The 12,839-nt window shown below is 38.5% G+C and overlaps 2 protein-coding genes across 5 annotated transcripts in view; one reads left to right on the forward strand and one right to left on the reverse strand.

Moving 5' to 3' along the window:
* The window catches only part of LOC122541871 (cadherin-related family member 1), a 42,177-nt gene extending 32,612 nt beyond the window's left edge, over positions 1–9,565 (reverse strand). For 2 of the 3 annotated variants that reach the window (XM_043679022.2, XM_043679023.2), the window contains exons 1-8: positions 9,410–9,565; positions 8,708–8,803; positions 4,272–4,417; positions 2,843–2,893; positions 1,364–1,453; positions 1,165–1,251; positions 340–456; positions 114–257 (exon numbers count right to left, since the gene is read on the reverse strand). In XM_043679022.2, coding sequence (XP_043534957.2) covers positions 114–257; positions 340–456; positions 1,165–1,251; positions 1,364–1,453; positions 2,843–2,893; positions 4,272–4,417; positions 8,708–8,803; positions 9,410–9,470 — 792 coding nt within the window. In that variant the 5' untranslated portion in view covers positions 9,471–9,565. The remainder of the gene's footprint in view (positions 1–113; positions 258–339; positions 457–1,164; positions 1,252–1,363; positions 1,454–2,842; positions 2,894–4,271; positions 4,418–8,707; positions 8,804–9,409) is intronic. The other variant, XM_087982310.1, reaches the window with a different exon arrangement.
* Positions 9,566–9,758: 193 nt separating this feature from the next.
* LOC122541868 (ferroptosis suppressor protein 1-like) overlaps positions 9,759–12,839 on the forward strand; it is a 48,823-nt gene continuing 45,742 nt past the window's right edge. For both annotated transcript variants that reach the window (XM_087982405.1, XM_087982403.1), the window contains exon 1: positions 9,759–9,910. The gene's annotated coding sequence lies outside the window, so the exon portion shown is untranslated. The remainder of the gene's footprint in view (positions 9,911–12,839) is intronic.

The following is a 12,839-nucleotide window of genomic DNA, read 5'->3' on the forward strand; positions in this document are numbered from 1 at the left end:
TTGGCTTTGAATTCTTTATATGAACCATCTCAACTTATATCTGAACACATGACTGCTAAATGTACAGATATTCAGTTACAGCATGAATGAGTACGTGATGAATCACTACTCACAGGTTCGGTATCTTCATACACGTATCCAAAATATGGTGTGCCAGAAAATATGGGAGGAGTGTCCTGAATATCCAAAACATTGATTGTTACAGTGGTTGAGGAAGAGCAAATTCGATGCATTCCTCTCAACTTGCCACCTCCATCCTAAAATAAAATTGAAATCATATTATGGACATTAGCTTTCTCCAGATGCCCCTCCAACCTGACCCCCACTACGTCAGTTTACCTTGGCTTTAACAGTAACAAAGTGGGTCGTAGACTTCTCAAAATCCAGAGTTACACTTGATTTTAGACGAAGGACCCCACTGTATCGATCCATTGAAAACTTGTTCTTATGCATATTCTGGAACAGAATGTACAGAAGGAGCAGCAAATCAGAGATGGAAAATAACTACGAGAATCTAAACAGTGAAAAGCTGTTGAGCAAGAAATCAGTTTTTAAAAAAAGACAAAACTTTAGTTAAAAGTTCACTATTCATATTTTAAAAACATTGCATAAATAAAGGGGCAATTTTAATGCTTCCATATAATGTAATATGAATAATATTGAGTCAGACATCTCCATACACATCGCCTGAGTTTACTTTTCACTTGAGGTCAACAGAAGGCATCTGAGATCTCAACTCTTTCATTTTTGGCAGAAGTTAAAATAACTCCCAACATCTCCCACAGATACTGTGGAAAATGCTTCATCAATAACCCAAAACTTTGGAGCCTTTCAGGAAATTCCACATTAACCACTCAGTTGTTTCCAATGTTCCACAATTACTTAAGTGTTTTCCTAATATTTGTTTAGGCCTTTCTGTTTCCTGCTGAATTCCGTTGTTTACACAGCCTAAATGGATACTCTGCCCTTTGGATTTCTCACAGTTATTAATACTGATGTCAAGTCACAATATCGTAACAACAAACACAGAAACATGGTCACTTTTGCCCTCTTCTGTTAAATCGTACTGTTTATGTGAAGAAGGTCACATTTCCTCCTTGATTTCTTGCGTGTGACAACAGTTTCATATCAACAGTAACTAATACTGCAATAGAGAATGAATACCTGCAGAAAGTAAGTGACACTGCCTCCAGATCCATTGTCTTTGTCCACTGCCTGCACCTTGAATATGCTGGTCCCCGAAGGGGTGTCCTAGCAGACCCCAGTCCAAGAAAACACATTAGTCAATTTCAGATTACATTAATTTGTCAGTTGCCAATTAATTAATTAATTAAATAAGAGATTGTTCCTAAAAGAAATTTACCTCAGGGATATTAATGATATAGGGTCTATTAATGAACTCTGGGCACTCATCATTGGCATCTGTTACAAGTATTCGAACCTTCTCGACAACCTGAAAACACAAAGAGTTCTCCATCTATCATTTTTCACTGAAAGATGATTTTGCAGACCGGTTCACATGCAACTCAATCCATTGTTTGGAATCACAGATAAGAAAAACCATGTTGTGCATTTTATGCCTAAAAGCAATAATTAGACGTAAGTATCTTCCCTTGAAAAGAATTCTCACAAAATAAAGCCTCCCCAATCAATGTGACACTGAAATTAAATATCCACCCTAAATGTTCCTGAATTGTTGTGCTCTGTGAAATAACACTATGTTACTTGAATAACATTGTTTCTCAAAAAGATATTTCAAAATGAAAGAGAATTATACCACAGAAGTATTGATAAAATCAACTCATAAACACATTCAAACTATTTTGCTAAATCAAGACTCTGTGCTGGCTTGCTCTAACTATGATTTTTAAAATAAGTTGCAATTAACCGCAATATTGTTCCTAATTAATTTTAAATGCCACAAATCACAGAGACCTATGCCCAAGACCATGCCATCATGAAAAGGAATGTATTGCCAGTGTGATGTTGAAATACATCCATGTTTGGTGAGGAAAGACTCGTGCAGACTCTAGCTCAAAATGGTTGCTATTTTGTCTTCTGTTTACTTCAGTTGGTGCTTTGAGAGTGTTATCCTCTTCTTGTGCTTACGTATATATCACCCATCTGTACAAGCTAGGAAGATTAGAATCTTGAAACCTAGCACTGGCAAAGCCTCTGATGAGATTATTGATAACTTGTATTTAACACAGGCTGCTGTCTTTCAAGCCACATGCATAGGTGACAGAAATTGTTAACTATTTCTCCAGCTCAAATATCTCCTAATTATTGTTTTAGCTTTGCATCTCGATTGCTTCATGATGTCTTCTAGCAATGTTCTCAATGTCCACACCACAGTTTTTAGCCTCACTCTTACTGTAAAACAGAAATGTGACAGATAATGGAAGGTACGTCCCAGTGTTCTGTAACTTCCCTACGGGTGAAAAGCAATAGGACAGTGGCTGCCAAAATAGAGGGATAGTATAAAGCATGTATGTCAAATGTACATCGAGTGCAGACATCAAGTTAGAGACGCGGTGGGGAGATTCAAGTTGTGAGGGGTTCCAGTTGGAGGGATTCAAATAATCACAAACACAACAAGCAGATTATTAGATGAGGAGATGCAAAACACTGGGATCTGATGAAATAAATTCTTGACCCTCATTTGGCTGAGAGTTAGTGAGACAAAGAAACTTGTTGACAATTGCTTTTGGTAATATCTCAATGGATAGGTAATATATCTGCAGCATTTAGGGTACTCATTGAAGCATTTATTTTAATTGTTATATAGATGATGTCTTGGACTTTAAGTACATGGTACTTTGCAATGTGTAAGACGTCTTACTTTATTCACACTATCAGAAATACCAACAAGTACTTCAATTTCATCTTCTTTCTGCAAAACAAAAACAACATATTCAATATTATTGAATAGAAAAAGATGGTCATCATTATAATAGTGTTCTCTTAGCTAGGAACTTCAATCTCTATAACCATACTTTGGGAAATTTCCTCCTTGGTCTTAAACTCTAGACTTTTCCTGGATTCAATGGTCAAAAGGCAGTCAATGTGCATAAGGTAATCTGACATCCTGATTCCCATTACCCCCTTCCAGGAAAAGCTATCTAACCTCTAGAGGACAGATTCAGAGAAGGTGGTGCCATTGTAATTTGGAGTTTGTGGCTGTAAACACAGTCACTGACCCATATAGTTCCTTTAAAGTGGAGCTGCAGTGTTGATAAGATGGTGAAGAAGGCGTTTGGCATGCTTGCCTTCATTGTGCATTGAGTATAGGAGTTAGAACATCATGTAAAGGACATTGATGAGGTCATATTCTGGAAGCAAAAAAATTTACTCTTATTTTCAAGTTAGAAAGCATTAGATAAGTATATGAAAAGGAACAAGGGAGAGTATGAGTCATAGGGTCATAGAATTATACATGACAGAAACTGACCATCTTGTCCAATTCATTCACACTGACTAAATATCCTAAACTGATCTTGTTCCATTTGGTAGCTTTTGGCCCCATATCCCTCCAAACCCTTCCTGTACATGTACCCAAATGATGTCCCTTTAGATGTTATAATAGTACTACCCACCTCTATGTCCTCTGGCAGCTCTTCCATACACGCACCACCCTCTGCATGAAAGTTGCCCCTCTGCTCTCTTTTAAACCTTTTTCCTCTCACCTTAAACCCACGCCCTCTAGCTTTGGAATCCCCTACTCTGGGAAAAAGACCTTCATTATTCACCCCATCCATGCACCTCATGATTTTATAACCCTCAGCCTCTGATGCTCCAAGGAAAAAGTCCTAGTTTATTCAGCCTCTCCCATAGCTCAAACTCTCCAATCCCAGCAACACCCTTTTAAATCTTTTCCTTTCAAGTTTAACAACATCTTTCCTGTAGCAGGGAGTCTAGGAACTGAATGCAGTATTCTAAAAGTGGCATCACCAATGTCCTTTACATGACGTCCCAACTCCTATACTCAATGAACACTGAAGGCAAGCATGCCAAACGCTTTCTTCACCACCCTGTCTACCTATGACTCCACTTTCAAGGAGCTATATACCTGCAACCCAAGGTCTCTTTGTTTGAGGGAAATGACAACCAGATGAGATTCAAGTAGAACATGTTGAAAAGCTGCTACTAGCATGGGGCGATGGGCTGAATCTTGCAGTTTCTACAATTCTATAATTCTACAGTAATGGTCAGTGTCCACTATCATTGAAACAACAAATATAGTAATAAAACAAAACAGCAAAGAGCTTTACCTCTCTGTCCAGCTCCTCCACCAAAGTGACATCTCCTGTTTGTGGTTCCACTGCAAAATATTGTTTTGTTCCAGGTTCAAAGGTCATGTGGTAAGTGACTGAATTTCCCTCTGGATCTGTGCCATTTAAAGTGTACAGATGTGATCCTACAGAAAAGTTAAACATTTAGAGTTTGTAACAACAGAACAAAGTTTTTGATAGTGATTTACAACTGGGGTGTGTTAATTCAATTATATTTTAGTTCTCAGATGTTTTAGGGCTCAGATGTTTTATGGATTTTTTTTGTTCATGGGACATGGGTATTGCTAGCTCAGCCAGCATTTATTACCCATCCTTAAATGTCCTTGAGAAGGGCATCTAAGCTGTTATGAGAGATTTGTAGGCCGTAGCAAAGCCTAAGATGAGTGTTAATTTTCAGTTTACTGTAGAGCATGTGCCATTTTCCTGCACTGCTGACAACCCCACCCATTACTTTGCTAATGGTCAAAGGGCAGGGTTGGAATTCTCCTCGCTTTTATGGATAGAACATACTTAGGTAATTTTCCACATTGCCTGTGTTGTTGCTGTCCTGGAACAATCAGGAAGCAATAACAATGAACCAACAATAAAACTTTTGGCTTATCAACCTTCAAGCACTTTGAAAAAAAACCTTAGAAGGTGACATGAGACAAACATATCAAGTGCTGAATGGACCATATAATATTATAATCATAGCTCTAAACCACATTCTTGTTTCATAGATTTCCATGGAGTCTGACAGTATTTTTTAATGAAATGCTCGGTAAGGGCTTGATTCCAGCCTCAGAGTTTGCACATTCTCCCTGTGTCTGGTGGCCTCCAGGTGCTCCGGATTCCTCCCGCAATTCAAAGATGTGCAGGTTATGTGAATTGGCCATGCTATATTGCTCACAGTGTTCAGGGATGTATATGTTATGTCCATTAGTCAGGGGTAAATGTAGAATAATAAGGTAGGGGAATAGGTCTGCGTGGGTTACTCTTCAGAGGATCAGTGTGGACTTGTTGGGTCAATGGCCTCTTTCCCCAGAGATTCTGCAATTCTATGAAAACAAAACAACGACAGAGCTTGCAACTTTGAATGCAGCATCATGCATCATTTGAAGAAACTACCAGCTAGGACAGAGATGGAGACATGTCATTTTGTTTTGCTGTCATGTTTGTCATTGCAATGGTGAGGGACACTGATTGTTATTATAGAATTAACAAATAGCAACAATTGCAATTTACAAAGAAGGTACTCAGCCCATTGTCCCTGTGTTAGTACCATCTTTTCAATTAAGTTATATTTGAATCTCATTTGGCTGTTCTTTCCCTCATACTCTCCTACATTCTTTCATTGAGGACCTTGATTAGTTTGAAGAAGGAAGACAAGGTGGGTTTCTGACACGCACTGAAGGAAGAATAGAGCTGGTGCTTCACAAAGCGCTCACTCCCATTAAACATCCTGATTTCATTGCTCAGCCATTTTATAATTCCGGATTCATGAGGCCAACAAAGTAATGGAAGATATATTCTGAACATGGGCTAGTGTGAACAACTCCTCTCACTGCATATTGAGAGGAAAGCTGTCTGTCGTAAAGAATCAGAAGTGAGGCAAGACAATGTTTTGTGCAGTGAATTATAATGATCTGAATGCACTGACTGAAAATGGTGATGGAAGCAAATTCAGTAGTACCTTCCAAAAAGGAATTGGATACATATTTGAACGGGAAATATTCACAGAGCTGTTGGGAAGGAAATGTGAATTTCTTGTGACGAAACAATTCTTTACTCAGCCATAAACATTTAGAAATAGAACTGCATGAGCGGTTAAACACAAATCCATTATTATCTCTTCAGAGCAGACCTCCTCTGTGGGCACATATGTGTATGGTAGGGGGGCAATTTACACAATGCAAATTTCAATACATAGCAAGAACAAGGGAGTGGGGTTAGTTGAATGGCTGTTTCAAGAAGCCAGACCAAGCATAAGGGCTGAATGGCCTCTTTATGTGTCCGGCCATTGAATGGTTCAAAGATTTGATGAGGGATTGAAAAACCTGCTGCTGAATTGGATATTGTAATACACCCAAACAGAATCTTCCAAAACAACTCTGTGATATAGGTATAGATATGACAAGGACAGTAGATGTAAATGAACAGCAAAACCTTTGTTCCCGTCCAAGCTCCATACCAACTTGACTTGGAACTATATTGCCATTCCTGCACTGCTATTGGATCAAAATCCTGGAATTCCCTTCCTAATAGCATATTGCCTGCCGTACACAAAAGGACTGCAGTGACTTCATCCTCTCCAGGGCAATTAGGGTTGGACTATATATGCTGGTCTCTCTCGTGATGCCCACGTCTCATGAACTAATGAAAAAGCAAAGAATGTGTTACATTTGCTCGGGATTAGTGACCTGAAGGATTGCTTTGCTGGCAATATACCAGGTGTAGACTTATCCACCAACAGTGTGTTGTGTCTAGAAAATAGAAGAGGAACCTATGCAGACCTGAGTTACCAATAGTTCTGGAATCTGTCACTGACTTTGAGACCTTTTGGCTGCTCCATGTTAGGGTCTAAAATATTCAAATTCATCCATTTCAGGAAAGTAAATTGTGAATTTTGGTCATCAATTTTTCATAAATACGTACTGAGCTGTAAACAAGTTGGAGCTCTTAAAATATCCTCATAAAGGAAAGATTGAGGGGACTTAGAGTCATAGAGATGTATAGCACAGAAACAGGTGCTTCAATCCAACTCAACCATGTCGACCAGATTTCCAAAATTAATCTAGTCCCATTTGCTAGCATTTGGCCTATATCCCTCTAAACCCTTCCTATTCATAGAGTCATAGTCATAGAGATGTCCAGCATGGAAACAGACCCTTTGGTTCAACTTGCTCATATCGACCAGATAACCTAACCTAATCTCGTCCCATTTTCCACCACTTGGCCCATATCCCTTTAAACCTTTTCCTATTCATGTACCCATCCAAATGCCTTTTAAATGCTGTAACTGTACCAGTCTCCACCAATTCCTCTGCCAGCTCATTCCATACTCTCTGCATGAAAATGTTGCCCCTTACATCCCTTTTATATCTTTCCCCTCTCACCTTAAACCTATGCACTCTAGTTTTGGACTTCATATCCTGGGAAAAAAACCTATCTATGCCCCTCATGATTTTATAAACCTCTATAAGGTCACACCTCAGCCTTCAATGCTTCAGGGAAAATAACCCCAGCTTCTTCAACCTCTCCAAGCTCTCCAACCCTGGCAACATCCTTGTAAATCTTTTCTGCATCTTTTCAAATTTAACAACATCTTTCCTATAGCAGGAATACCAGAATTGAGCACAGCAGACCAAAAGTGGCTTCGCCAATATCCTGTCCAGGCACACATGACCTCCCAACTCTTATACTCAGTGCACTGACCATTAAAGGCAAGTGTACCAAACACCTTCTTCACTATTTTGTCTACTGTGACTCCACCTTCGAGGAACTATGAACCTGCACCCCAAGACTTCTTTGTTCAGCAACACTCCCCAAGACCCTACCATTAGATGTATAAGTACTGACCTGATTTGCCTTACCAACATACAACACCTCACATTTATCTAAATTAATCTCCATCTGTCATTCCTTGGCCCATTAGTCCATCTGTACTCTGAGATAACCTCCTACACTGTCCACCACACCTCCAATTTTGGTGTAACCTGCAAACTTACTAACCATTCCTCCTATATTCATATCCAAATCATGTATATTTTCTGCAGTTCAGAAGAATGCAAAGTGCTCTCACAGAAATCCACAAACTTCTCAAAGGGATAGACATAGTAGATGCAGAAAGAATGTTTCCCTATGGTGTAGAGTCGGGATTGAGGGGACAGAGTCTCAGAATAAAAGGCAAATTACTGAGGAAGAGAGTCTTCATCAGAGGGTAATGAATCTTTAGCACTCTCTGCACATAGCACTGTGGAAGCTCAGTCATCAAGTAAGCTCAAGACAAAGATTGGTATATTTTGAGTACCTAATATCATCAAAAGATATGGGAATAATACAGGAAATGATCAGCCATGATCTAGAATGGCAGACTGGGCTGGAGGAGTGAATAGCCTATTCCTGCTCCTGGTGTTACAATGCAGAGAGTATAGGCTGATACGCTTAACAGTTATTGACTAAGTGCAATTCTGGCAACGTTTATGAGTGTGAATGACAATCCTATATAGAACCTTTCATAACCAATGGTAATAATTGGAGAATTGTGCACTGTGAACTCTTTCCTGATTTCCCAAGATCTGTTGTAATAACCAGAAAATTGGCAGTGTCATGAATTATAAATTCCACACATCACACTTGTTAATGAAACTATGTATTCGGAATAAGCTTTACAAACGTTAACCTTTGAATATCAAAGAACTATCTCAAATACATACCTATAGGCGTATCCTCAGGAATGCTCAACATAGCCATGTTCCCATTGGTGCTGTTTGGTGCATTGTCATAGAAGTAAGGAGCATAGTCTGCTAGAACTAAGAGGAAAATGAAAGTCCTTGTTAACTGATCCAAAATTTAACAATTATCAAATGTGTTATGCCACAGTATAATATTCGCATTCAAAATTATAAGTCTAAGTTATTTATAAATACCATACCAAAACCTAATGATTACTGGATTTTATTCAGAAGCAACAATGTCAATATGGAAGCAGTTTCATGTCTCTAGATGGAAGTGTTAGCTAATTGGATCAGTTTAATCACAAATAAACTTTGAAAATAATGGCAGAATTTATTACATTAAATATATTTTCTGGTAATATTTATTGTCTGAAGTGAGGAACAGACATATAGGAAGGAAATATAGAGTTTGTGAAACATCACAAGCTTGGCAATGGTCAGAAAACAATAAATACGATCATGAAATGTCTACTAAAATGACCAAACCTGCTTCCTAAAGCTAAAATACATTAAATCATTCACTCAAAGAAATTGATGCTATTATTTGAAATGAATATTTGGATGGTACAGTACCTGACATATGTGAGAATTGCATTTAGGATTATTGGGGATTACACAGTTTTGATCATTCTAGTTCAGACCTTATTTTTAACACATGTAACGTAGAGAAAATGTACTTACGTAGGGAGATATATGTCACAGCTAGAAGAATGGCTTGCTGGTATATCTCTACATACTTCATTATAGCACAATAACAGAGTTGATTTTTCTGAAGTTAATATTAATGTTATTCCAGAGGGAGCATTCTGATGACCAGTGGACAAAATCTAGGGCTGGACAGAGGAACCAACAGCCACTAAGATTTTAATCCGATGAGTCATCGCCTCCAAGCAGAGTTGAAGCAGCTTTCTTATATAAATCCGTCAGCCAACTGACAGCAGATTTAATTCTGCAATTTACATGATTGGGAATTTGTGTCTCTTCCTAAAAGAAACTAACCAAAAATTCTTGGGGTGATCTTTATTTTTCTTCATTTGTGCAATGTTGGATTCATTGCTGGACCTGCATTTGTTGCCTGTCCCTGATTTCCCCTTGAAGTGAGTGGCTTGTTCAACCACTTGAGAAGGCAGTCAGAGTCAACCACATTGTTGTGGTTCTGGAGTCTCAAGTAGGCCAGACCAGGTAAGGATGGCAGAGTTCCTTCCCTAAAACACATTAATGAATCAGTTTGGCTTTTATGACAATTGACAATGGTTAAAATGCTTGCCATTAGGCTAGCTTTTAATTTTTTTTTTGTTTATAATTGAATTCCGATTGCATCATCTGTTGTAGTGGATTCAAATCCTGGTCCCCAGAGCATTATATTGGGTCTGTGGATCTCAGTAACTTTGTCCATCTTGTTAAGATTACAGAGCAGTGCTAGCTTTTTGTGAGCTATTCTTACATTGAACAATCCAAAATGATTACAGATGAGTGTGAGTAACAGTAGGAATATTTATCATTTAAGGAATAGGTTTCTGCAACTTGTCCCTCTTATTTTTTTTGACTACCTTTTGTTTCCAGTAGGTTGAGGCATATTCATTGTTTTTCAAAGACAGCTGATTGTGCTAATGTTCTTTGTTGATGGTAAATTGTATAATATTTCCCATTGGCTTTACAATTAAGGTAGCACAATCTTCAATGAGAAAAAAAATTAAATTGCACAAGAAGGTGCACTGTTAACAAAGTCCAAAAATTCAAATATCCTATCATGTGAAAGAAAATCCCAAAGCAACACAACTCTTCTTGTGGAAAAGATAAATCCACCATCAGAAATGATTTTAATTAGGCCTGCTTTCTGGTGCAAAATGGAATGTCTATGCATATATGTGCAATGTAGGCAATTGGCCATTAGGTATTTTTCATAGAACGACAGAAAAGGAATTCATGTTTATGTGGTTGCATTCAGATTCTCAAGATACCCAGAATGTACTTCACAGCTGAAGGATTATTTTGAACTATACCCACTGTTTTTTGGAATGCCAATATGGCAGCCAACAGGGGCACAACCAGTAAGGTGCCAGAAACAGAAAATGAGAAAAAAGGCTAGATAACCTATTTCAGTGATGGGATGAGGGATAAGGATTGGTCAGGACACTGGGAGAATGCAATTAAACATCTCTGAACACTGCTATGGAAACTTTCATGCTCAGCTGAACATTTATCATTGGAATAATGCATCAGATATTCAACAAAGCTTTATTGAGGTGGTTGTGATAAGGTTTTCATGTCTTGTTGGTGATAACCTTCAAGATTTTACTGGGGGTGAGAACTCCCTTGAGTGTCATTCAAATTCACCCAGGTTATTATTTCCATTGAGCTTTCTGCAGAACAATTTAGGGCGGCACGGTGGCACAGTGGTTAGCACTGCTGCCTCACAGCGCCAGAGACCCGGGTTCAATTCCCGCCTCAGGCGACTGTGTGGAGTTTGCACGTTCTCCCCGTGTCTGCGTGGGTTTCCTCCGGGTGCTCCGGTTTCCTCCCACAGTCCAAAGATGTGTAGGTCAGGTGAATTGGCCATACTAAAAATTGCCCGTAGTGTTAGGTAAGGGGTAAATGTAGGGGTATGGGTGGGTTGCGCTTTGGCGGGTCGGTGTGGACTTGTTAAGTCAAAGGGCCTGTTTCCACACTGTAATGTAATCTAATCTAATCCCTAATTTATTTCAACATTTCAGCAACTAAGAGTTGAGGATCCGAGCAGCAGGTTAATTGTAAATGCAAATCTTGTACCAAACTGAAAAGAGCCACCATCTCTATGAGAATTACAGCAGCATTTGGACTATTGAATGGGCTTGGTTTAATTTGTCAGATAGAGTTTTGCATCCTCAAGAATCAGTGTTAAGACAGTTTCTAATTGGATAAACTAAAGTCTTACTGGGTTTGGATGCTTTGATTGAAGAAATCATTATTAGTTTCATTTCAACACTACTTTGTGAATTTCCTCGTCTCTCTGTGATGCTAGATGTGATCATGGATACAATTCTATGGGCACAAGTATCCTTCAATGCTTTGCCCAAATCGCCATTATTCATTAACCAAATGTGATGGTGAAATGGTCAAAGGAAGAATAGACAGCCACGCATGTGTTCACTTGCAGTAAAGATCACTGAATGGTAGTCAGAATGTTGGTTTGTAATCAGACACCAGTCAAGTTGAAGCTTTCCCATAATTAAGTTGCTCACTGTTGGACTTCAAGTGCTAAAGACCTTCTAATACTTACCCTTTTAGAAACATGTGCTGTTCTCATTTGAATCTATTCAGTCAACCAATAACCTGGTTCAAAAGTTAATAAACAAGAAAGATGTTTAAGTAGCACCTTGGAGCATTAATATGCTGTATAAATGCAAGTTGTTGCTGTTGGGATCTCAGAGTTCCAATATGTGCAATTTGTACAGAATCTAAATGAGCCAGTAAATGATAATCCACATTGACATCTACTTGGAAGTTATAAATAACTAGCTCCAATAAATCTCAGATTCCTCAGCATTTTCTAGTAAACTGTAATAAGCAGGTTACGTTCTAATCTATTGGAAACTTCCCTCAAAATCAACCTCCAACCTCCTGCCCTTGCCTCCTTCAGGATGACACATTCAAGTGGTGATGGGTCACCTCGTTGTTCATCTTCTCTAAGCAAAGAACTGTTAAAAAAATTTGGCAGAGAGGCTTCTCAAGCTATCAATGCATTTGAATCTCCTACCATTTAAATGTATATTTTTTAAAAAACTGTCTGTGGTATTAAAATAAATCAGAGTTTGCTGTTCACTCTGTTAAATTAAGATTGATGTCAATCATTATAGATTGGTACTGCTTTTCTGACTTCACAACAATTCATTATCACATTGGGGTGCCTAACTGCAATTTGTTTGACAGTTCCAAATGATTATAAATTCTTTGAAGTGGGACTAAGAATTCCAATGCTTGAATTCATCAGGGATTAAAGAAAGGCAAATATGGTCAGTATGTTTTATCAATAACAGTGTTTCTTTTAGAGAGGGAACAAATGAACTTGATTTAATGTCAGAATGGTTCCTGAGATCTGGCCATTGTCAACACTGGGTGATGTGACATGATA

The sequence above is a fragment of the Chiloscyllium plagiosum genome, unplaced genomic scaffold (assembly GCF_037043375.1).
Source record: "Chiloscyllium plagiosum isolate Xiang-an unplaced genomic scaffold, Cpla_swu_hap1 HiC_scaffold_43, whole genome shotgun sequence".
Classification (NCBI taxonomy): domain Eukaryota; kingdom Metazoa; phylum Chordata; class Chondrichthyes; order Orectolobiformes; family Hemiscylliidae; genus Chiloscyllium; species Chiloscyllium plagiosum.